The sequence below is a fragment of the Falco punctatus genome (genome assembly GCF_963210335.1).
Source record: "Falco punctatus genome assembly, chromosome: 4".
In the NCBI taxonomy this organism is placed as follows: domain Eukaryota; kingdom Metazoa; phylum Chordata; class Aves; order Falconiformes; family Falconidae; genus Falco; species Falco punctatus.
The window spans coordinates 75,693,941-75,718,399 of record NC_137583.1 but is presented as its reverse complement, the minus strand read 5'-3'; the positions used below and the strand labels follow the sequence as shown (position 1 = coordinate 75,718,399).

Genomic DNA, 24,459 nt, shown 5'->3' with positions numbered 1-24,459 from the left:
GAGCAAGCCATAAACCAGTAGGGTCACAGTCTCAGCTTTTGCCTTGGGCTCCCCATAATATTACTGCCTACAGATCATAAGCCATAATGCACTGTCCATATACGTGCCCTATCTCTCTCTGAAAGTCTCTACCCTTTGCATAATTATATGCAAACGTGGTCACTGTTCCACAGACCTTTAACTAGCATGAAACCCCTCAAATATCACTTGCAGTAGGAGATCCTAAGGGTTATTCTCATTCCACTGTGAGCTTATCCAGAAGCTAAAAGTCATGCACATATTTTTTTTCTAAATATGCAATAATAGCCAAAGTGCACACTTTTATTCATTAACTTCATATTGATGTAGACAGCAAAACCTCACTGGGCTGAATTTTAACCTGAGTTCAATTTGTGCGCTTCAGTGCAGGTGAATGCGTGAAGCTGGGCACTAATTTTGACTCATACATGAGAAACAGAAAGGCTGTGTAAAACATACTTGTGACTATGCAGGAATTAAACATACGAAAAATTACAATGGTGTAAGCCTACCCATGAAGAAAATGACAGCCTATGGAAACAGCAGCTTGCAGCCCCCTTTTTCCCCATGAGCAACATGAATTGTTTTGAAAACGTTAAGTCTGACTACTCACTACATTGGCTCCCTATAGAGCTTCTCTTCAGATTCATGCTCCCAGTAAATGGCCTAAAAAATTTGTGGAGACAAGGAATGCACATGACTGCTGAATTACTTTGGCATGAAAGATCCCTCCGTAACAAGAAATGATGTATTTTGTGCAAGACAGAGAGCCTTCCAGGAAGGAAAGCCAATGCTGTGGACATCATTTGAACTGCCCTGTGCATTTGATAAGGTCCTTAATCCACTCCCATTAGTAAAAAGAAAAATGGGGGAAAAATAGAGTAAAGCATAGCATCTCTAACCTTCCAGAAATGTCTATGTACATGAAGAGAAAGCAAAACTGGGAATGACATGTAAGTCATGTTACTTTCTGTCCCCTCAGAAACCATTCGAATGAAAGCATTCAGCTATAGTGGTGCATAGCATATAAGAACTTGAACAGAATAAAAAAGAATATCTATTAGAAAATTACATACAGAATAAAAGGAAATGTATAGCCTTTCAATGTCTAGGTCACCAGGTCAAATCCAGCTCACATGAGCAGTGATGGAGGTCATTGCCGTTTGAGGGTTTCGTGATCAATATGAAGTTGGCTGCTGAGCCACGAGCTGCAACATCAGAGCTGTTGTTCCTTCCCAAGAAATGAAGGTATGACATTGTTTCTGAAATCCTTCGCTCATTTAAATTCCAATAGCATTAATATTTGATAATTCCAGGGAAATGCATGTCCATCTTGAATGCTGTGCTACTTTGTGTCTCATGCAGAATTATTGCTAAACAAGGGTGCAGTAAAAATACATTTGGTTTTACACCATTTAACAGCTAAATTTCACCGGTACAAATGCCATGCAGGATACAAACCAGTGGAAAATCAGATCTATAATAAAAATTCTCAACCAATGGAAACTATTCTGATACATTTACCTTTAAGAAACTCTGGAGCGTACTTACAGTGGCATTAAAAATATCCAAAACATTTACGGAAGAAGAATCAACAGTTAAAAACTCAAGTGACTAACAGCGCTCATGATTATAGTTTCAGAGGGGTAGACAGTCCTTTAGACTTCCTCATTGCAAACATGCCATAACATTGAAGTGATTTTCTAAGTAGCTCCAAAATGTGATTGGTTTCCCACCATGTTTTTAAAAATCAATAAAGTATTTTCAGCTACAAAAGGCTTTGAAGAAATTTACTGGGAACATTGAATAAAGATGGGTATTTCCATTTTTTATGAGATTTTTACAGTGCTGAAATTAAGCCAGCAGTATGCAGGCTGTTGGTGGCAAGTAAAATACTCGCAACTACAAAGAGGAAGAAAGGTAACCAAGCTTTTCCAAAGAAGTAAACTTGGGTTTGCCTCTGCAAAACCCATCTGTGTCATGCATGCCATGATGAACAGTAGGCTGATCTTTCACTCTTTTCAGAAAGTGAAAGAAATCCCATTCAATGACACCCCTTGTCAAAAAATACACATTTAGCAACTGAGTTGGAGCTCTGAAAGTGAGAGAATGATACACTTAAAAGAAAAGGCTCCGCACCTCACAGTCTAAACAAAACATGCTTGTACTGGCAACCTACTCATGTCAGCAGGACAAGTCTTGCGTGTGTGAATGAGTCAGTAGAGGACCCGTGCTATCAGGCCCTACGTGGTCATGTCACTGAATTTAAAGAGTTAAGTAAAGTGAGTGTGAATTTCACAATGGAAAACACAGTCACCGGTAACTTCTTTGCCGGTGGGAGATGCAAGCTGGGCCAGCCACATGCCGTGGCTGAGACAACCAGCAATTGGGCATTCCTGCAGAGCTCTGACCCACCACCACTGCCATGGGGATGGACCGCAGACCGTCCTGCCCAGGTGCCACCACCAGCAGGACACAGTCTGCCATCTTCTTCCTTATTACCACAGTTGTTACCTTTTGCCATGCACGTTAAATGCCTTCATTGCAATACTACTATGCCACTGGGCACTTCTTCAGCATCTTTCCTCCAGGGTTTGCATTTACCTCACCATTGCCCCATGCTGCAGATCACAGACCCAAAGCAAGGTCATGGCAGGAATCGGTAGCCCTGGCTGGCACCGCAGCAGGATTATTTGCCTGCCCTCTTTCTGCATTACCCAGAAAATTATTCTCCAAAAGAACTAGTATGGTACAGACACATAATGCTCCCTTTTGAGAGGAACAATCTTAAAATACTTACTCATTCTTGCTTGGCATTCTGTCCTCCCCAAGCAATTTCATAGGGTGGAGTATTTTAACAAGAATTCTACATGTGATATGAGGACGAAAATGTTTTTTTTTTTTCTCACGAGCGAGAAACCAAGTGAACAAAGGATCACTTGGTGCTATTTCTAAAACCAAACTGTCCTCAGGTACTTGCAATCAGGAATACCATTGTAATATTAGGATGAATCAATACATCTTCCCTCTGACAATGATCTTTATACAGTCTTTTATGCTGCAAAATTTTAGCAGCACTTACTTGATACTTAGCCTTACAACAGTCTCCTTGGCACAGATTTTCATCCTCCTATCCCCGTATTTTGAAATGTTTAGCAATTTCTTCTTGAATCCATCTGTGTCACTGCTTAATTATGGATTTTAGTTGGGAGTAAAATGCATTTCAGTCACAGTCAACTTTAATTTTTCCCATTGCAACTACACGTTATCTATGGGAGGATAGGTGTGAGGGGGGAAATGGAGGTTAGCTAGATAAATTTTGCTTGAAGAAGGCTTCATTTTGCAAATGACTAAATTCATGCAGTGTAAGATAAAGGCTTGAAAGCTGGCATATGCAGGCTTGAAGACTGAACCTGGCCCCTCTTGCCGAATCCATCAGGCGTATCAGAACACCCGTTGATTCTACCACCAGGCAGTTTGGAGATTTATAGGCTCCTAACCTACACTGCAGTGATGGCGATCAGAAACTGTAAAAAGAAGTCAGAAGTCCGGCCCCACGAGGAGGTTTGAAGATATGCTGCCTCCGTTCTGCAGTAGACAAAGCATCAAAGTGCCTCACAAGAAACTCTGCATCCTTTCAGCCGCCCTGGAGGTGATATTATTAAGCTTCAGTGGGATAAATCGAGTGAGAAACTGCTCAGCAACATGAGCAAGGGCTCCACAATCCTGCTCTATATTTTTGTTTCTGGAAGCCATTTTTTTAATCTCTCTGTAGATGAGGGAATTAAATGCTAACTTTCGCCTCCTCCCCCACTCACATTGCAAGGCTTATCTAATGCACGTTCATGTGAAGTCTGATTCCCCTGCTAAATGTTTCTACTCTCCTACCCAATTTGGCATACAGGGAACAGAGCACAAAATAAATTGATTTGTACAGGTATTAAAATAGATTATAATCTACACAGAATTGGAAAGCAGACACTGTATGTTAGCCAAGCAGATGATGCAAACTATAATTATTTACAAAGGGTTTCAGAGAGCTGGGTATTAGCAGGAAGCAGATCATGTTAGACAGCAAGAGAATTTCACATTTACCCATCCAATGACAAAGAATGTCCAAACTTAATAGTGAGATGATTTGTATATCCAGGAATGATTGATTTAAAACATCAGTATGAATATTAAGAGTCAAATTTTCATACAAAGGCACTTGATTTAGCTATTCCTGCAAACCATGCCCACGATGAAATGTACCCATTTCCAGTGCAGACCAGAACTTTCCATCCAGGCACCAACCACAAATAAATGCCTCATCCAGAACATACAACTAAACATATGCACGCAGCGCCAGCTAGATATTTCTGCTTAAATCCACAGATAGCCACCACCTAGAGGAAAATATTGACATGCTGACATATGGCTGATAAATATGCAATGCAAGTATCACCAAATTGCCACCTCCAGCATGCAGTTAATAAAGGAGAACTCTAGGAGGGCACATTAACAGTCATTCTCTCCCTTGGAAAGGCTGTTGTCTTGAATATTTGAGAGTACTGTTACCTGTTCAGCCTGCCCCTCTCCGCTGCCTCTGCCCATGCTCCGGCGTGACATGGGAACATCAGGGCAGCCATCAGCTCATGCCACCGCTCCGACCGGACCGCAGCAACAGGCAATGCTGGATGCCCAGAGAAGAGCATAAAACCAGAACAGGCACACAGTAATCTCTCAGTGCAGTATCCACAGTGACCGTACTTTTATATTAACTGAAATTGTGGAATGAAAATGAAAAACCTTGCCTGAAGAAAAAGGAAGCAAGCTGTGAAGATGTCAACTAAAAGACTCCCTTTTGTGCGTGAAAGGAGGAGGTTGTTTTTCCAAGGGCATGAGATGCTTTTACACAATCAGGGCTATAGAAACTGCAAAAGAAATTGTATAGCAGGTTCTTTAATCAAATGCCTATGACAGCTGAATTAAAACATTATTTAATGGAGTTAGTTCTGAGATTTGAAGTTTGTTTCTCTTTGTTCCACAGCCCAGGAGACCGCTCTGGTTTTTATGCCTCCCTGATGTATGAAATCACTGTAGTGTCCTTTACACTGCTTCAGGAATAACGGAGGCTGGAAAAATACTTTTCTCAGGTAATAAACTTGTAGCTGGCCTGAATTTTTTTCCCTTCTACACAGAATACACAGTCGGACAGACGGCTCTCCTTAGTCAGCAATGACCAGTGCACAGCTCTGACCAAAATGTTGTTTCAGCTTATTTTGAAAGGTGTCTTTTAAGAACAAGGTAAGCTCCAAGGAAACTCTCTCCTGCGAGTTTGACGCTGTTGGACAGTTACAGACATCATAGCTTCTAGGCTTTGATCCAGAAATATACTTAAGTGTCTGACTTCAAGGGGACTTTTCATACACTTAATGTTAGTTGCTTACGTAGTTTGTTGCACAAATGTCTGAGCACAATGTGTTAGCAATAATTACTGTTCTCTGAAAACATGCAAAAAGCATTCAGGAAAGGTTAGGTTTAGTATTCAAATGCTGAATAATCTAAAATTTTTATTATCTTATGGTACAATAAAAACAGAAAACAAAAGAGCAAACATCTTAGCAACACTGAAAAGATACGATCAGTTCTAGAAAGGTACCAGAATTTATTTCATAGTTACAGAATTGATTTTATATCTACATAGAATTTTTCATCACTGAAAACCTCAAAGGACTTTATAAACCAGGGCTGAATTTTATCTCCTGGTTACAGGAAACATACAGCTCCTGTTTTCAAAACCCAAGTCCAATTTTTAGTAAGAGTTCCCTTGGAACAAAGGTCAGTCACTGCTTTTGCAATGTATCATCTGAAGTATCATGTGCAGGTCCAGTGTGGTCCTCTCCCATCCTCTGGCCTAATCCTCCTGACTGTGTATTAATTTCAGTGTGATTCCTTCTTAGCTAGAGGAATAATGGAAACCTGATCAAATTTCAAAGGATGAAATACTGGATGTATGAATAAAAAGAATAAAATTGGTTATGGCAAACCCAGATTTTAACCAGTGAAGTTATTGCTATTACTGTTAGAAAATCAGTGAAAAAATAATAATAACAAAATCTTGTCAAATAAAATCTTACAGTGAAATTAAACATTTCCATAGTAGTAACACAGTTCTGAAAACAACGTCATACACCCTTCAGTTGCTTCAGTTTTGAAGAATTTATTTATGATACCCACCGCTGACCTGTTCTTATCTTACCATCATTTTTTAGGCAACAGTTATTTCCACAATAGCCCTTCTTCTGTGGGTACAGAGGTCTGTACTTTTACTACGGCTAAATCATGAGTATAGCTCTGTCAGGACAAAGTAACTACATCAAACACAGGCATGATCTAGCCTAATGATGACAAAGCTACACAACTGAAACGCTTGCTCCTTTCCTCCTGGGAAAACTAAAAGCCACAGAGGTGTTGCTGCAGGTAAATATGTCTTAGAGGTTTTTTCAGTTCCATTGTTCACTGATCTATTTGCCATTACCAAAAGAGAATGTCATGGGAGAGCATTTAAAGTATTTTTTGGAGACTGGGCAACACAGAACTGGCCTGATTTTGTTTTTCTGTAGTTACTTGGCACTGTAGATCTCTAAATAAATATAAAGTCATTCACAATCAAACAGGCAAGCAAGAAATGACAAGTGTTTTGACAGTGCTCAAAATTCTTTGAGGTATTTTTAGCATATTTCTGAGTCGTATTAGCTTAACCTGTAATAGAATATAAATGAGCCCATATGGCAGAGATGTAATTATGTTCCATGTGAGAAATCCCTGTGGTAGATTTGGGGAAAAAAACTCACTACATGTACCTTCTGGAGGGCACGATTTACACATGATTACCTACTCATTTGCATTGAGAAGAATATGGAGTAACACAATGCTAACAACACGGTAATGAAAAGGGCAAGCAAAGACTCCAGATCCCTGGGGGTGCTGATCCCTCTGACTGACATCCAGTTAGGAGCAGGGAATTTGTCCCTTTAGGGAGTACGTTTTATGAAGCGATCTTTGATTATGTGGGCACAGTAATCTTGAGTCTTAATTATTATTACTGTGAGAGAATGGGCTACAAATCTCCAGGGAACATCTCTGTCACAGATACTTTGCCGGCGAATGCTGAAAATAAGTGTTTTCCCAAGGATCATTTTCATTCCAACCTGATATTTAGCTGAAGTTTCTTTGACTACTAGTCATGAAACATTAAATATAGATTAGAGGCAGAGAGATGTTGAAAGTTAAAATTCACTGGAGGTGCACACCCGTGCACTTGAGAGACAGCCCCAAATGTTGTCCAGATGTTGTAGCAACAAGGCTGAGGGTTCCCAAGCTGCAGCACAGCCACAACAGAGGAGAAAGTGGATGTTTAGCATTCCACTGTCCTTCTGTTTAGTTTACTTGTAGTGTATTAATTTAGCAGAAAGTCCTAACAGCCTGTTAGCAGTAGATGTTACCAAGTGTACACTACCCTGAAAGAATGAAGAAATTCTTTTATAGCAATAAAGGGAGTAATTCAAAGCATGTAATTGATTTTCCACATTTTCAAACTGTGATAAGACTAAGCTTTAGCAGCAGAAACATGTGTTTGCAGTTTTGTCAATGTTCTTCAATGAATGAAAAAAAAAAAAAAAAAGGAACCTATAACTTATTGGTTAGATCGTTAACATGCACTGGGCATTTCAGTGGCTATTGAAGCACTTGCCAAAAGCATGTCATCTTCTAAGCAGACTCAGAGGTGGTAGGGATTGGGTTTTGCCACAAGCCATGTTTTTGTGATTATCTAAAATCATTCTTTTCCAGGAGGAGCATGACAGAAGAATATCAAGGCTTTCTTAACAAGCTATTGTCACGTTTATGTGCTGCCCTCCTTTACTTCTTCCATCCTTTTCACTCTGGAGGGGCAGAGTGGTGGCAGGGCATGGCTCATGTCTTTGCAAACCCTTGCAGCATTTCCATCTAGCTGCTGAGCAGCGTGGCTTCTGACAGTCGTGCTCCTGCCCCCAGTCTTCTCACCATTTTTTAAGGGTGTTCTCTGGGACTCCCCATGAACCTCCCTGAAGATGTCCACAGAGGAACACGAAGCAGAAACATCCGAGGAATTTTCAAATGCCAGGCAATGCAGTCACTGCAGGATGCCTGGAGAAGGCTCAGGTGAACTCCTCCAGCTGTCATTGACAGATAGAGTTTAAGCCCAGAAGTAACATTTAGAATTATTTAACCTGGTATTTTGCCTCAAACAAGCCACAGAATTGTATCAGTAATAGCTGCATCAAATGTGATAATTTAATGGTGGGTAAGAGCTTATCTTTTGGGAAGATAGCTCATCTGGATTTAAAGGCTCCAAATAATGGAGCTTCCACCAAAACCTTTGGATGTTTCTCTCATTCAGCAGTTTTACTGTTAAAAGTGTGTGCCTACTTCCATTTTAGCCATGTAAAAATTCACCAGTGGATTTCAGAAGGGGTTTTGTATTCTCCGACACCAAAAAGAAGATAGCACAGAGTGCAAGGGCCAAACTAAAGGGCCAAGCACCAGACACTTGTCATGATGCCTTGAAAAGAGGTTACCTACTAACGCTTTGGAAACAGGTCACCTACCTGTCCTCTGAAACTTTACAATTTCAGTCCTCTTCCCATCTTGCATTATGAGAAACTGAAGATCCTTAGCAGTTCCTTTGTGAAAAAAAGAGAGCACACAATAACCTATTAAGGAGGATACACAAGGGAGAAACAGAAAATTTGAGTCCTATTCCTACTCTCTTGGCCTTAGAGCACACATGTGGACCCAGTCTTTAAGTCCTACTGGGCACACTAAGCCCTGAACTGCAGACTCAGACTCCTGTTGCATTTCAGTGAACGCTTGTGGAGAGCCATACAGGCTGAGATGGCAACACTCATCAGGACCCACCAGAGAACAGCAAAGTTCCCAGTGGCTGAGGTAGTTACGGTGGAGAAAAAAGCAGAGGTTCATGTCCCCACATGTCATTTGCCCCACTTCTTGTGTTAGAAGACTTGCCAATGTGAGAAGGAAACACCTTGGAGGGATGCCTGCCCACAGCCAGGAGGGAAGAGGGTGTTTGCAGCATCAGGGTGAGAAAACCATCTTCTGGCATGACAAGAAGAGTTGGCAAGGCAGACTAAGAATCAAACAGGGCAACAGTAGGGCAGGGGGCAAAAAAACCCTCAAAGACTAGAAGCGAGCTGGTTCATGTTTACTCCCTCGGGACAGCACAGAGCATCCCCCACAGTGGATGACTTCATAGGTTTGAAACCAGGTAAGTGAGCTTCAGAGACTAGGAAATGGGGATACAAGACCCTTTAAACTGAGATTTAAGGTTTTGAGTTTGGCAGATGACAGGAGTAACTATCTAAGTTTCTCACCATCTCCTTACCATTGGGTGCCAGGTAGCAGCAGATGATGATCTTGTACGGCTTCCTCATGGACAAACATGCACCAGAGACCAGCACCCGAATCGAGGCAGGCACTTGTGGTTATGGCCTGGAGGTAGAGGAAAGGGGACACTAGAGGCAAGGAGTCCCTCTGAGCCTCCACAGGCAGGGATGGTTCTTCTGGAACCACGGGCAGACTTTGCTGGTGCACACCATGATGGGTGATACACTCAGGGTGCCGCGCTCTTCCAGCACAAAGAAGGTTTTTAAAGCACACAAAGTATGTTGAATGCCTGAGCGACGTGCTTGCTGCTCCCTCCGCTGTAAGAGTCAGTGTATTTGTAGAGTCACAAAGCTTTTCTTCTACAAAACAATAAAACGAAAAAGGCAAAATACAGGTGAATTCATTCTGCTATTTAATCTGACAGCCTGGAAGAAACAGAAAAACAAACAAAATCCCCAATGGTTGCTCCATCCAGTCCCTTCTCCATACGTGCCTCCTTCTTTTCAAGAGCTCTGCACAGGGAAAACAAAGACAGAACGTAGTTGCCTTCCCGGGGCTTAGCGGGGCCGTTTGCAGTGACCACTGTAGGCACTGCTGTTTACATGGATCCATCACCAATGGCGGCACACCATGGCTCAGCTCCAGTTCTTTCCAAATAGTTGTGCAAAGTGCAAAGAAATACCATGCGTCATGCAAGGCTCCCGTCACAGGGATGATGGGAAATGAGGGTACTCAGCTACAAATATAACTAAGCCCTTGGTAATCTCAGCTCTTGCTAATTTCTATTCTCAATTTGCACTTAAGAACTCCAAACAAACAGAACTCTCATGCAACAATACTGCTCAACAGACAGCAGATCTATTTTGACTGCTTCCTAGCCTTTTTTTTTCGTTTTGCTGTAGTTTGGAATATAATTTTTAAAAAAGAGAGAAAGAAAAAAGGGAAAAGATACAGGAACCGTGTGTGATTCACTGCAAATGCTGCTGATGTAATTCTCTTTGAAGTGAGCAGCAAAACTCCTTTGGAGGTTAATGAGAACAGGATCAGGCCCTCCACACTGAACTTGCGCTGAGAGCAGATAAGATCTTGAATCAGTCAGAGCCAAGCATGTTATTTGTGCAACATGGGCAGGCTGAGTCAATCTCCGAATATTTTTAATGGGTGTCAATGTGAAGTGTTAATTCCACAAGTTATGTTGTTTTGCAGTTTGCCTGTGCCTGCTCTCCAGGCTGCCTTCACGGATGGTACACATACTCTCACTGGCTGTGAAGAAAAAGCTATTTCCAGAACTGCTGCAAGAAAAATCACTTCTGAGAAAGTATAAAATGGGACTTTTACAAAGAATTGGAAAAACAAATGATAGTAGAAAAACCTGTCTGACATTTGGATTGTTAGCATGCATAGAAGTAGCCCCATTTCCAACAGAGATTACAACTTTTTATTTTTTTAAAAAAAGGATCCTAAATTCAAAACAAGCATTCTGTAACTGATCATTTTTGAGAAACTAATCTTGATATTTTTTTTTTGACAAAACAGAGGAGTGAGGTAGCGAAGTCACAGATGCTTAGATAATGTCTGCCCCTGGATAGTACCTTTATACTCTTAATAAACGGGATCAGAAAAACACTGAAAATATTTTGAATCCTGATTAAATGAATGAAGCACTATGAACAGCTTTTGGATGAGAAATCTTTTTTTTACTTTCCCTTTCTCTGTCCCCAGGATCTCCATGCACTTCCTAATGCATCTTGAAGCCAAGATGAAATTACAGCCCTCCTGAGGCCAACGGGAAGCTGGCTGTTGCCTTCAGCAGAACTGGGATTTTGCTCTTACTGTAAAGATATCTTAAGAAACACTGGGACCAACTGCCCACTTCTATGGAAAAAGTCAGCTGGAAATATAGCAAAGCCTACCACACAAATTCCTTTTCATTCTCCCCTGAGGGGAGATTTCTAATCTTGGAGTGGAAAATGGGATCCAGGGAAACCTGGCAGAAACTCTGTGGTTGCCACCTAGAGCCAGCTGGCTGTGGCTGGGCTCCTCCTCACTTTGCCTTGCTCCCTGGCCCACCACCCCGCGCAGCCCCAGCTCTGCAGCCCACCCTGCTTCTGCCCCTTCTGCGAAGCAACACAGGGTTACGGCTTGCTGTGATTCAGAAACACCCACACAAAAGCTGTTTTCCCACCTCCATCTTCCACGACTCTGGGACACGTGCCGGAGGACCACCCCACACTCTGGGAAGCTGTCCCCTTCCCACATCCGAGTTATGACGGCCTTCAGCTACCCTTGGAGAGGCACCAATCCTGCACGGCCATAGTTCCCAGTTCATCGTCTCAAACTTGGCCTGTGCAGACAAGCATCTCCTACAGCCTTCCCCCTAGCAGTCCCTCCTCCTCCTCCCTCTCTGACCTCGCTTTGCCTGCACACCATAGCCCCCTGTCTTCCCAAGGGGCCCATTTCCATCTCTCTCCCTCCATGTCCACCAAGGGTGCCAGGTCCAGCAGCGTCCATCACAGGGGTCACCATTTGTTGCCACATGCAGGCTCAGGGCTGGTATGCTCCACTGCTCAGCAAATCTTTGCTGTTGTGTCAGGAAGCAGAGACGGCGCTCAGACCCCATGGCACAGCCACCCCAGTTGCAGCTCCCAAGTGGAACTGGTCAGAACCCATTTTCTTACCTTTGCAGCTGAACACCATTTGCTTCCATTAATTTCATGAACAGTGAGGTGCCCAGCGCTACAAAATACTAACCCCCAAGCAGGCTGCAAAGTTTTCTTTCACTGCCCTCAGAATTAGAATTCTTTTTCATTGAGAAGTAAATAAACCAACTACTTGCAGTCTTTTAACAGAGGGCTTCATGCTAAGAAGTGATTAATTCCCACCCGTGTTCACAGAAAAGTGAAGCTTTTACCATTATAGACAAAGAAGTACTGAAAAGTTAACAAGTCATAGCAAAACTCTTGACTTTGTGATGAGCTGTTTATCCTGCAATTTTTTTCATGTATATAAATATTTTGAGAAGCCCACCTTGAGATTTTATGTTGGCTTTTATTTTATTATTTTGGTTTATTTCCTCTTCAGATGCATTTGTACACGAGTAGTAGTATAAATGTAGTATAAATAAGTAGTATAAACGAAACCCTCATTTTCCTGAAGGGAATCATGAAGGTGTGATTGCACCCTTTTCTTCTCAATTTTTCATAAAGCCCATTTACCATAATGCACAGTAATATCGGAATTTGAACAAGTGGAAAATCGTTATTTGCTCACACTATACTCTCAATATTAACTCAAGATCAGCTCCTTTGGGATAGTATTTGTGCTTGTATTTAAAAATAAAATGTCATGAATAAAAAAGCTGTCAAACAACCTGAGAGCAAGTCACTTCTCTGTTTGGACAGCAATGATTTTGTGATGAACACCGCACAGTCAGTCCTCAAGAATAAACTAGGATCTAAATGTGTTATATTCTGGCAATGGTTGGAGAGAGACAGCTTCCAGAGGAGTTACAGAGAAGGTACGGGGCAAGCAAGCAGCAGAACAGGAGCCACTGAAGGCTGGCCAGGGATGCCGTGGTGGCACATACTGCCTGTAACTTCCCCCATCAAATGCAGGGATTAAGAGCAGCCAGGACAGCCTCCACCCTAGGTAGGTGGGGGAAAAACCAAAAGAGCCAGCACATCACTTGGGCAGCCAGGAAAACAACCCAATTCAGCACAGCCCCAGCCATGCCGCTGCCAGCAGGGTACCTGTGGAGTTTGCCGAGGAACACAGACATTACCTCTGATGGAAGGTGTTGGTCCTGTCCCTGATGCAGCAGCAGGCGTTGAAATGGTGGTGGGCAAGCTGCTGGGGGCAGGGGGGGCTGACATACTCTTTTTCTTGCTCAAATGGACTGCACACTCCTGTGGCTAGCAGTCCTGTCCTTAATTTCTGTAGGACTCTGAGCGTGGTAGTGGATGTCAAACGAGTTACCAGTAACAAAGCAGCAGCAGTTAACCTGAACAACACAACAGGACAAGCCATACAGCATCAGTGAGTCATGCTGTTGGTCTCACTTAAACACACCAATAAGACTAGCACTGAGTCACAGAATGTAAAACAGTTACAAAAGATCTGAGTTATACAAACAAGCATGCAACAGAACAGCATCAAGACATCCCACCTGAGGGATGCAGGCCGCTTTCATTTTTATTATGATCTTTGTCATCAAACTACCCCATGATAAATTACTTTTACATTTGTGCCGTAGCAAGTAATTAATATTAGCCAAGTTATACTAGAACTAGACAAAACCACTGTTCTCCCTCACCCAGAGGGATCCTGGTGATACCGTAAGGGGCACAAGTTCCGTCTACTGTGCCGCACTGACATACCGCAGCCTCACATCTCCTAGGATAATACCTTACTATTAAACATTGCAGACCACTAATAATGCAACTATCCATAAGACAGCTAATTGCAAGCAGGAGTCTATCACTTCGGTATTTCTGAAGAAACTGTTTCTGAGATAGTCCACCAAAAATACATGGTGGCTGACCCAAGCCTCCCAGTGCAGCATGTTTACATCGGTTTAATGGTGATTGTGAGGTTTCCACCTTGGTGCAGTCAGTCATGACCAGTACCTACACACACTGCAACAAAGCCTTGGGATAATGAGAAAAGACAGGGCTTGTGAGGTCTCAGCCCAGCAGCATTTCACACCAGGTCGGTGGCTGAATGTGGGCTTTCATTAAGTGTTGTCTGAGAAGACTAGAGCTTATTTACTCAACCTCAAGATAAGCAACTTAATGCTGCTGATTTGAATGCAAACAAGGGCAAGACCTCATGCCTGAAAGACTCTCTGATGTGGTTATACTGAAGCTTAGACTAAACACAAGTGGAGATGTGAAACACAGTTGTCACGGCCTACAAAATCTGCATGTTTTCTCAAAAGTATTTATTTTTTTTAAAAGCATGGTCTATGACTAAACTATCAGAGTTGTATTGCTTTTATCTGGAAAATGTTACACTTACTATTACATATTGCTTATTAGGGCCTGTTTTGCTAATACACTGAAATCTCTCCCATATGACAGAAATGATACTTGCTTCTCCATTTAGTGACCTCAAATGACTAAGTAAAGGTGCAGAGTAAATTTCAGTTGGCAAGTAAATGCAATTATGCCTTTCTTCCTATATGGCATAGTATTGTCTAGTCTGCTCTAACACTTTCACTGGGCTACCCTTAATGAATATGGTGCTCATAATGCTTGCAATGTATCCAGGACCTAAGCCTGGTACGCCTGGTTTGTCCTTAAGTAGCTGTTTCATATCTTCAAATGTTTGATGCTTGGAGACTTCTAGAAACTAAACTGTGAAAAGCAAAGCCTCAGCACTAAGTCACCAAGCCTTGCTTCCCAAACCCGCTAACCCATTTTTAAAATTATGGTACCGCTATTTCAAAACTGATCAGGAGCTTCAGAGCACAGCATTTCTCTGATGACACTTCTGCACTGTAAACAGAGAAGCAGCAAGAGGTTCGGTCCAAAGCAAGAAAAAAAAAAAAAGTTCCCTTTCTCCATATGAGTGTGAATCGCTGCCTAAGCCTTCCAGCTCAACTGATGAACAACAGAGGCAAGAGATTTACAACTATGAGAAACTCCCATAACTATGGACCCAAGAGCAACTCTCACTTCAAACGGGACCAAGCAGCTAAACGTATTGCATTTTGAAATCAACATTTGAATTCAGAATCCGTATGATCCATTCACTCTAAGCTTGCATAACATGAAAAGCAATAATGTTCTGGGTTCAACAAGTGCAAACAACAACTAATAGAAATCTAAGGGAATTAAAAAGGGGGGGGGGGGGGGGGGCTGACACTCAGGAACTGATCTTGCACAGCATTGCCACACAGTCCTGTAGCGCTGTCATCGGAAACATCTATCAAGTGTCATGCACTTCCAGGGTATGAGCACTAGAGGGTCAGTTTGGATGAAAACACAGCCTTACCTCAGTTTCCTTTTTTGTGTAGGTAAGCACTTGACTTCTGTAGTGGTTAACTTAATTTACCACTGGTTCAGCTGTCCTGAGTTTTGCTAGCTGAAGCTCTTTCTGAGGCTGTGCAGCACTGGGATGGAGGAGTTATGTCACACAAACGCGAACTTTTTGCGAAAGTACACTCAAAAATTTTAAACGTCTATCAGTCCAAAGCCGTGATTGCTTTCTCAGGACAGCTACAGGGTGCAAACCTTTTCAAAAGGATCACCATGTTGGTCTGGAAGGTGTCTCTTGTGACTGGGAGGGGCAAAAGACTGATGAGGTGCTAGTCCATAGCCCATTTTGAAAAATACTCATCCTGTGCATATGCAGCAGACTTTCTCATGCCTAATTATTATCCTTTTGAATAATACAAAAAATGCAAATACTGTCCATTTCAATGAAAGGGATCCTCAGCACCACTTGCAATTGTACTCTTGCCCAGCAACAAGCACTGGGATAGCAGCAGAAGGGTGGGCATCATCCAGAGGGCAGAACTCAGGCAGAATTCAGGCTGCACTTGAGTGCAGCCTTGCACTCAAGTTAAAAAAAAACCAACACTTTCAATAGAGTATACATATACCAGAAATTTGGGGCATTACTATATGAACAAACCAGAAATCCTTCTCCTTCCCAATAGGATTTGTTATGGAAACGGCATATAATTTCATTCCAATACCACAAATTTGCCACTACATTAAAAAGCATTACTGTTGCTGAAGGATGAACAGTAAATCAGCATCCTCAGCTCTCCAGGCTACAGCCCTCTTCAGGGGAATGGTGATTCTGACTGCTTCTTCATTTCAGACTATAAATACACCCCATGAAAAAGCAAAGCTGTTGAGTAAGGAATGCTTTAACAAGTACTTCTAGTGCAACAAACTTTGCTACACCAGTTTTGTTCTTACATTAATCAGGGAAAAGAGAACTGGGCAACACGCTTCTTTGTATACAGTGAGACTCTGGTGAACATGGTACATCAATTATACAGACTGTAGTCACAAATCCAATCTAAATTCCCTGAAGCATTGGGTAGATTTGTTTTAAACATTGAGGTAAAACATTAGTGATGACTGCAACATAGCTATGCAAGACACCTTTGTATCATATTAATAAAGAGTCTCAAATACCATTATGTGTTGCAAAAAGTATAAAAAGGTAGGTGAGTCATACAGATAGCACCACAGCATTCAGTAATGACTGTGACCTTTGCAAATTACTGCCCTGTGGAAGTTCACAAAAATTAACGAACAACAAAGCAGGGGGTTGCTCTTTTGAATGATGTTTAGATGATCATATTGTGCTCTCTAGTATATTTATTAAAATAACCAAGACTGAATATGGAGCTTCAGCTCTGGAATCTATGAGAAAAATTCCAAAGAACTGAAGAGGATCCATATCTGCTTCAAATCATGAATCACAAATATTAACATTTTACTTCATGTAGAAATGACAACTCCACTATTTTTCTTCAAAAAGTATTTTTAGAAATATCAGTCCTCCCATCCCTACCATAAATATGAATTCTGTATTACAAATAACTGTGTTCTCCTGTGCATAAATAAAGTACATACGTTCAGCTGCAAGAAAACAGATCAGTCAAAATGGCTCAAATGTAATTATACGCTGACCAAAAAGAATTCCACTGCAACTGGAATTGAATGGCTTGCACTTTATGTCATTAGCTGAGTGCTGACCTGTACAATTTTAAATGCTAAAATATTAAAAAACAAAACAAAACCCAAAAAAACCCAAAAAAAAAACGCGGGGGTGGGGGTGGGTAGGGGGAAGAAGAGAAAAACGTGAAAAATATCTGAGAAGACAGGAACTGTGTTTATGCAAAACAAATTTTACAATTACGAAAGAAACACTGCTTTTTCTTGTCTCACCTCATTATTTTGTTAAGCTTCCCTTACTCCTCTATGGCTCTTTATGCATCACAATTTGAAAAAAGTAAATGAGCCAAAAATCATTGACATCTTCCTCTGGATCTATAGAATGAAATGCTACTAAGCTTACAAAACTGGAAATCAGACATCAAGTCTCATAAAGAGGCATTCTTCCTAACAAACCCGTGCTTACAGAATGGCGCTTTGAACAATTAATTAGTGGGAAAAAAAAAAGGGGGGGGGGGAAGGATGTGTAGTATTGAATTAAGAATGCATGTACTTTCCATAAAGCTGAAATGCTTCCATGAACATACCATTTAATTCTGGCTTAACCAAACATTCCAAATTCAGGAAAACAAAACTATTTTACTCATTAAAATATTCTGACAATATTGCAACATGGTCTGAGTGTCATTTTAAGCAGTGAGAAAATCTTTTTTATTATAATTTTAATAGCAAAGGGAGAAGAAAGGCTAAGTTGAGAGAACCCTTTTCTTTAACAAACAACAAAAAAAAACCAACTAGTGAGCTTCTTTCTTCTCTTGCCATATAGCAGATCTGTTCTTGGATTTCACACCACCAACCATACCCTGTCAGAGATCTTGAACAGTTTACATTACTTCTTTTGAAGGATTAATCTAGACCGGCCCAGAGATAAAAACCAAAATGCACAATGAATTCCTACACTGAATTCCAGCTTGTTACTGTGAACTCAACATAAGAAAAGAAAAAAGGAATCCCATGCATCTTCTAGTATATATCCTGCTTTCACACAGTATTTTAGTAAGAGGAATATGTAAAAAGACAAGATAGTTTTGTAGTTTTGTACAAAACCTCAATTTATTTCAGAGAAATTAAAAATATGGTATTTAATATATATAAATTTCTATTCCTCTATAAATATAGATGATCTTGTGATAATGAACAGAAATAAATGCATACCAAATTCAAATAATTTTGCATTTCAGGGTATGGTAGCCATAGATAATGTTTATGAACCTAAATACAGGCATTTGTATATAAAAAAAAAGTTTAAAACAATACAATCAGGAGAGAAGCATTCTGCTGCTTTTCATACAGAGGACTAAATATTCAAATGCATCTGTCAAAAGTTACAGTTTCATTTTTAACCTTTTTTTTTTTAATTATTATTAAGAAGCACAATCCCATACACCCAGGAGCATACAAGGTAGTAGACATACTGCGCACATGGTATCTTATCTCTGCAGTATAGTATGTAATGTTATTACTGTACCGACAAAAAGAGGGGAAAAAAGACAACAGAGGCTCTTTGAGGTCTCGCATCCCACCAGAGTGCTGAAACATTCCGGTTTTCTTTTTCCCTTCCTTCGTTTTTACTACTGGCAAAAATCATCACACCCTCATAGTGCGTAATGAGTAAAAATTCAGGGGAATGGCAACCGCTCCACCGCTTCCCAAATGAAGAGCCAGCGCATGGATCCAATTAAAGGGGGGTGGGGGTGGTAATAAAACCTGAATACAACGTTTTATCCCGATGAAGAGCTTTTTGCTGAGCCCGTTGCTGCCCCTGCCCACCCAGCGCGGCCCGCCCGGCGAGGGAGGGGGGGGGCGGCGGGGCAGCGCCCGGGGGTGCCGGCCGGCCCCGCGGAACACGGCGTCGGGCAAGTTCGGTGCATCTGCCTCCCCGGCCGCCGCCCGGGCCGTCGGACGTGCTACAGGTGCAGGCGGCGTGCAGCCTCAACTCCTGCGGGCCAGCTCCCCTCCAGCTGTGCGGTGCACCCAAACACATGCCGTAAAACCGGCCGAGGGCGGCCGGGGCCGCCGGGCGCGGCTCTGGGCCCTCGGAAACACCGGGCGCACCGCGGCCCGCGCTGGGTGTCGCTTCTACCCCCTCACAGGGCTCCGGCGGCGCCCGCCGGGGTCAGCGGGGCCCGGCTCCGCCGCGGCCGGCCGAAGCCAGCGGCAGCGCCGTCGCTGCGCCAGGCCCGGGCGGCCGGCTGCCCTCCGCCGTGTGGGCCCGGGCGGGGGTCCGTCCCCCCGCGGGGCCGGGGCGGGAAGCGGCGCTCCTCCCCAGCCCCAGCCCCACCTCCACCGCCACATACCTCCGGCAGGCCGGGGCCGCGGCCCAGCCCCAGCCCGCGTCAGGCGGCGCCCCCGGCAGCCGCGCTCCGGGCCCTGCTGCTCATGCAACTGAAACTCCAAGCAAAGCCATTACAAAACCTGTGTGGGGGAGAAGAAAGGGGTTTGTTTTGGTTTCTCTTACCGGCAGTTTTTCCCATCCTGCCCTACGAAATAAAAATCCAACGCCTTTTTTTTTTTTTAAATAAAAAAAAAAGGGGAGGGGGGAGAAGCAAAATCCGCAAACTGGTAAAAAGTGTCCTACATAATTAAAAATGTGAGATTTTTGTAATTTAAATACAAATATACTTACAAAATCTTACAGAGGCTATTTACATCCCTCTCCCCCAACCTGACAGTGTTCAGTTCCTACCGGAGCCGGCCCGAGCGGTGCCGGGAGGGCAGAGCCGGGCGCCCCGGGGCGGGGGTCCCCACCTGGCTCGTCCTCCGCCCCCCGCCGCCTGCGGCTGCGAGTCGCGGTCCCCAAAGTCTGCTCTGGCTGGATAAGGAGCTGCTTCCCAAGGCAGAGCCCCGGTCCTCCGGCTGCCATCCCACCCACCCGCCACCCCCCTGGCCCAGCGGGCAGGGGTCTCAGACGGTGGTCTCGCCCTGCTTGCTGTTGGTGAGCCTGGTGTAAAACTTCCTCCAGGAGTTCAGGGTTTTCCCAGACCAGATCCAGAAGCCCGACGTGATGCCCACGATTAAGGTCATGAGATACTTGATCATGAAGACGGTGAAGTCAGGGCTCATGGGTGGGTGATGGCTGCTGTGGTTGTTGGGGCAGGGGATGGCATAGCTCTTACAGCTCTGCGTGACCCAGCTCCTCTCCCACTGTTCCCTAAAAGCTTGCTCGTAAAAATAGCAGGCAATGACAATGGTGGCCGGCACCGTGTAGAGGACGCTGAAGATGCCTATCCTCACCATGAGCTTCTCCAGCTTTTCCGTCTTGGTGCCGTCATGCTTCATGATGGTCCGGATCCTGAAGAGGGACACAAAGCCGGCCAGCAGGAAGGAGGTGCCGATGAACAGGTAGACGAACAAGGGGGCCAGCACGAAGCCCCGCAGGGCATCCACGTTGTTGATGCCCACAAAGCAGACACCGCTGAGGACGTCTCCATCCACCTGCCCCAGGGCCAGGATCGTGATAGTCTTGATGGCCGGCACGGCCCAGGCGGCCAGGTGGAAGTACTGGGAGTTGGCCTCAATGGCCTCGTGGCCCCACTTCATGCCGGCGGCCAGGAACCAGGTGAGGGAGAGGATGACCCACCAGATGGAGCTGGCCATGCCGAAAAAGTAGAGCATCATGAAGAGGATGGTGCAGCCCTCCCGCTTCGTGCCCTGCGCCACGGTGCGGGAGCCGTCCTCGGCGAAGCGCTCGTTGCAGACCACCCTCTCCTCCAGCAGGAAGCCGGCGATGTAGGCCACGGCCACCGCCGTGTAGCAGCCCGAGAGGAAGATGATGGGCCGCTCGGGGTAGCTGAACCGCTTCATGTCCACCAGGTAGGTGAGGACGGTGAAGAGGGTGGAGGCGCAGCAGAGCACGGACCAGATGCCGATCCAGGTGCGGGAGAAGCGCAGCTCCTCGGGCCCGAAGTACATGAGCCCGTAGAGGCGGCCGGGCTCGCAGGGCGCCCCGCAGTCCTTCTCCCCCAGGAAGCGGTAGTTCAGGTAGGAGGGCACCTTCAGCGCCCGCGGGCAGGAGAAGCGCCCGCGGGGCTCGCCGGGCCCCGAGCCCCCAGCGCCGCCGCCGCCGCGGTGGGGGTTGCTGGTCCAGCTCTCGGGGCGCAGGGCGGGCGTGGGTGTGCCGCGCTCGGAGGCGTTCTGCCCCACGCAGAGCTCGCCGGCCCCGTGCACCGGGAACTTCTCGCAGCGCAGCGTGTCGGGCCACTGGAAGCCGAACTTGTTCATGAGGGCCTCGCAGCCCTGGCGAGCCCGCTCGCAGAGGGAGCGGCAGGGCGGCAGGGCCTGCTCCAGCACAGTGCACACCGGGGCGTACATGGAGCAGAGGAAGAACTTGAGCTCGGCCGAGCACTGCACCTTCACCAGCGGGTAGAACTGGTGCACCTCCAGCCCCGCGTCCTCCTGGTTGGTGTGGCCCAGCAGGTTGGGCATGATGGTCTGGTTGTAAGCGATGTCGGTGCAGAGCGGGATGGAGATGGGCTGGCAGTAGCCGTGGTCCGGGATGGAGATGCCCCGCTCGCCGTTGTACTGCGGCGCCGGCGGCTGGCCCCCGGCCGGCAGCGCCGCCGCCCACAGCAGCAGCAGCAGCGGCGGCGGCAGCCGCGGGCACCGGCCGCCGCCCGCCCGCCGCCCGCCGCCAACTTCCCCGCCGCCGCCAACTTCTCCGCCGCCGCTCGCCGCCGGCCCGCGCCGCTCGGCCATGCTCAGTCGGTGCCGCCCGCCCAGCCGGGCTCCCGCCGCCCCGCCGCCGCCGCTGCTCCTCCCGGCCCGAACTTGCGACTCATGAAGGGAGCGGCGGGCAGGGACGGGGCAACCCCGGCCGCCACTCGCGCGGCCGCGGCGCGCAGCTCTGCCCGCACCGGCGGCAGCGCCCGCCGCGCCTCCGCCTACCACCACCACCGCCGCCTCCGCCGCCGCCGCCGCCGCCTGACCATTTGTGCCGGCCCCTCGAGCCCGCGCCCCTCGCCTCGCCGCGCCGCGCTCCCTCCGACCGGTTTCCAGGCGCCCCGCAGTCTGCCTTTCACCGGGAGGGAGGGGCCTTGAAACCGACGCCGAACTTTCCTGCGTAAGGGACCGTCTCCCAACGCCTCACCCGGGGGCGGGCGCAGGCGGGCGCGGGGCTGCCCCAAGCCGCGCACAAAGGCGGGGGCGGCGCGGGGGAAAGGGGGCGCCGCCAGGGGGGGCGGCCCCGAGCCGTGCCGTGCCGTGCCGTGCCGGCGGGGGGATGATCGGGGGGCGGGGGGCCGTGCCTTTCTTTCGGCAGTGCGGAGGGGCAGGGGGGGCCGGTCCCGCCGGGGCGGCTGGGCTGGACGCCGGCGGCTGCCGCGCGGAGCCGGCGGGGTGCCGGGGGCGGCTGTGCCGGGGGTCGGTTTTGGCTCCCCCGGTGATGACTGAGGCCATTGAACTGCGCACCCCGGTGGGGTCCAGGGCCCACCGAACTCGGCGCCTCAGCCGGCGGAAAGGCAGCTGCGCCGATTTCGGTTCCACTCACGGCCCGGCAGGGGCAGGGGGAGGTGGGGGTTGAGGTGGGGCGGGCGTCCGTGTTTGCCAAATGGCAAAGGGCAGGGCCGGGGGGTGGCCGGTGCTGTTGTCACGGGTCAGCCGTAGGGAGCCGCGAACAGCCGGAGAGCGTCTTTGCAGGGCTGAGCTCTCCCAGCCAGGGTTGCTGTAGCACCTCGGCGGCGGTCCGAAGGCAGGGGCCGCGATGCTCATCTCGCACGCAACCGGGGACCTGCGGGTGGCCAACACTCGCCTCCCTCCAGAGACACCCGGCGAGTATCTCCCTGCTGAGCTACTGCCAGTATTTTATGTGCGTCTTCCTCCTGTTGTGCCTACAGCAGCAGCCTGAGATGGGAAATAATCACAACAGGGCTTTCCCATTCCTCTTCCTCCCGCTGCCCGGTGGGCAGCTATGCCAGCTTAACTCCGGGTGAATGCTGCGTGACTTGCAAATACCTCCCCGTCAGGGTTTTGAAATACTGGCTGTATTCTGGGGAGGAGGTGAATGGGCATACAGTGACCACCAACAGTGGCCGTTTCTGCACGTCTCAAGCCCCGTTGCTCATGCAGAATGGAGGGCCTGTTGGTTCTTCTGAACTGTGTAGCCTGGAAAAATGATGGAGGCTGAATGGGGGATATGCTGTACTCGCTGGAATTCAATAAGAATAATAGACCGTGCTCCTGGAGAGGAGGAGGAGGAGAATCCTGCCATGTTCTCCAAGCATTCAGTAACCAAGCCTCTGCGTCATGTGCGTGAATGTCCTCATATTTGTCCGACAGTTCATGTTGCCATTTAGGCTGAACCAGGCATGAAATGTCTCGGGCCAGCTGTCTCCCTTCTCTGGCGGCATGCTCCCACCCTTTCCATGTTACACGCTAACAAACTGCAAAAATCCATTAGGAATAAGACAAGCCCTGCATTTATTTCTAGCTGTCACAGGTGGCAAGGGTTAATAAAAGACATCCATATTTCTTGGATAGCTACAGATAAAATTTGGACCATGCTATTTAGGCCACTTTCTCCCAGCAGTGCTGTCCCACATTCAAACTAATTAATAGCAAGATCTATGCTGTGTAACGACTGCAGGAGCAGGATCATGTCTAGAAATTGCACAACCTTAAATATGCCGATTGCTGATGTCCTCATTTACTGAGGTTCATTGAGTTCTGTCAAAAACTCTCTTCTCAGAGGACCGTAGTTCAAAAATGATATGCACAGATTATATCTTTTTCCATCTTCTGCTAAAAAAAGTTTGATTCCTTGCATATCATATTTACAGTTTTAAGCTACGGATATTCCTCTTCAGATCTACATCAGTAACTAACATTACTAACTTATTTGTAGCTCAAACCCTAATTTATATTCAACCCTAAATGAGAGTATTGTTTTCCTATTGATCTTAAAACAACTGGACACTGGATCTTTAGAGAGGAACATGTATTATACATGCTTTTTCTCATAGAAAAGGAGTGTGAATTCCTAACTCGTCTAACATGGCTAATTCTGCCTGTGGCCTTCAAACCTGGGGACATATCACACAATCTAGGAAAGGTAATTAAGATGCCTAAGTCCATCATCAGTTGGCTGAAATTCTGTCTATGGGTGTCTGCATTTGAAATACTTAGGAAATACTTCTCCAACTGGAAAACACTGAAAAGTCACTGTTCTAAGTGGCTGTGTGCAGCAATCCAGAAAACTGTTCCAGGAGGAAGATGACTTTATACAGGACAAGGTTTGTACACGTAGGTAATAGCTTTTTTCAGACCAACTGGTATAGAAGGAAAAGCAGGCAAATTTTGGGGTTAACAAGCTATATTTTTT

General features: G+C 46.0%; 1 protein-coding gene across 2 annotated transcripts; it reads right to left on the bottom strand.

Moving 5' to 3' along the window:
• Positions 1-17,643: 17,643 nt before the first annotated feature.
• FZD1 (frizzled class receptor 1) lies at positions 17,644-21,977 on the bottom strand. 2 transcript variants are annotated; one of them, XM_080385508.1, is made up of 2 exons: positions 20,379-21,977; positions 17,644-19,559 (listed from the first exon to the last, which is right to left on the bottom strand). In XM_080385508.1, exons 1-2 carry the CDS (start codon positions 21,837-21,839, stop codon positions 19,551-19,553), a joined length of 1,470 nt encoding a protein of 489 aa, XP_080241634.1. In that variant the 5' UTR covers positions 21,840-21,977; the 3' UTR covers positions 17,644-19,550. The 2 variants fall into 2 exon arrangements, with proteins under 2 accessions (XP_080241634.1, XP_080241633.1); XM_080385507.1 differs by having other exon boundaries at positions 17,644-21,977.
• Positions 21,978-24,459: the final 2,482 nt, after the last annotated feature.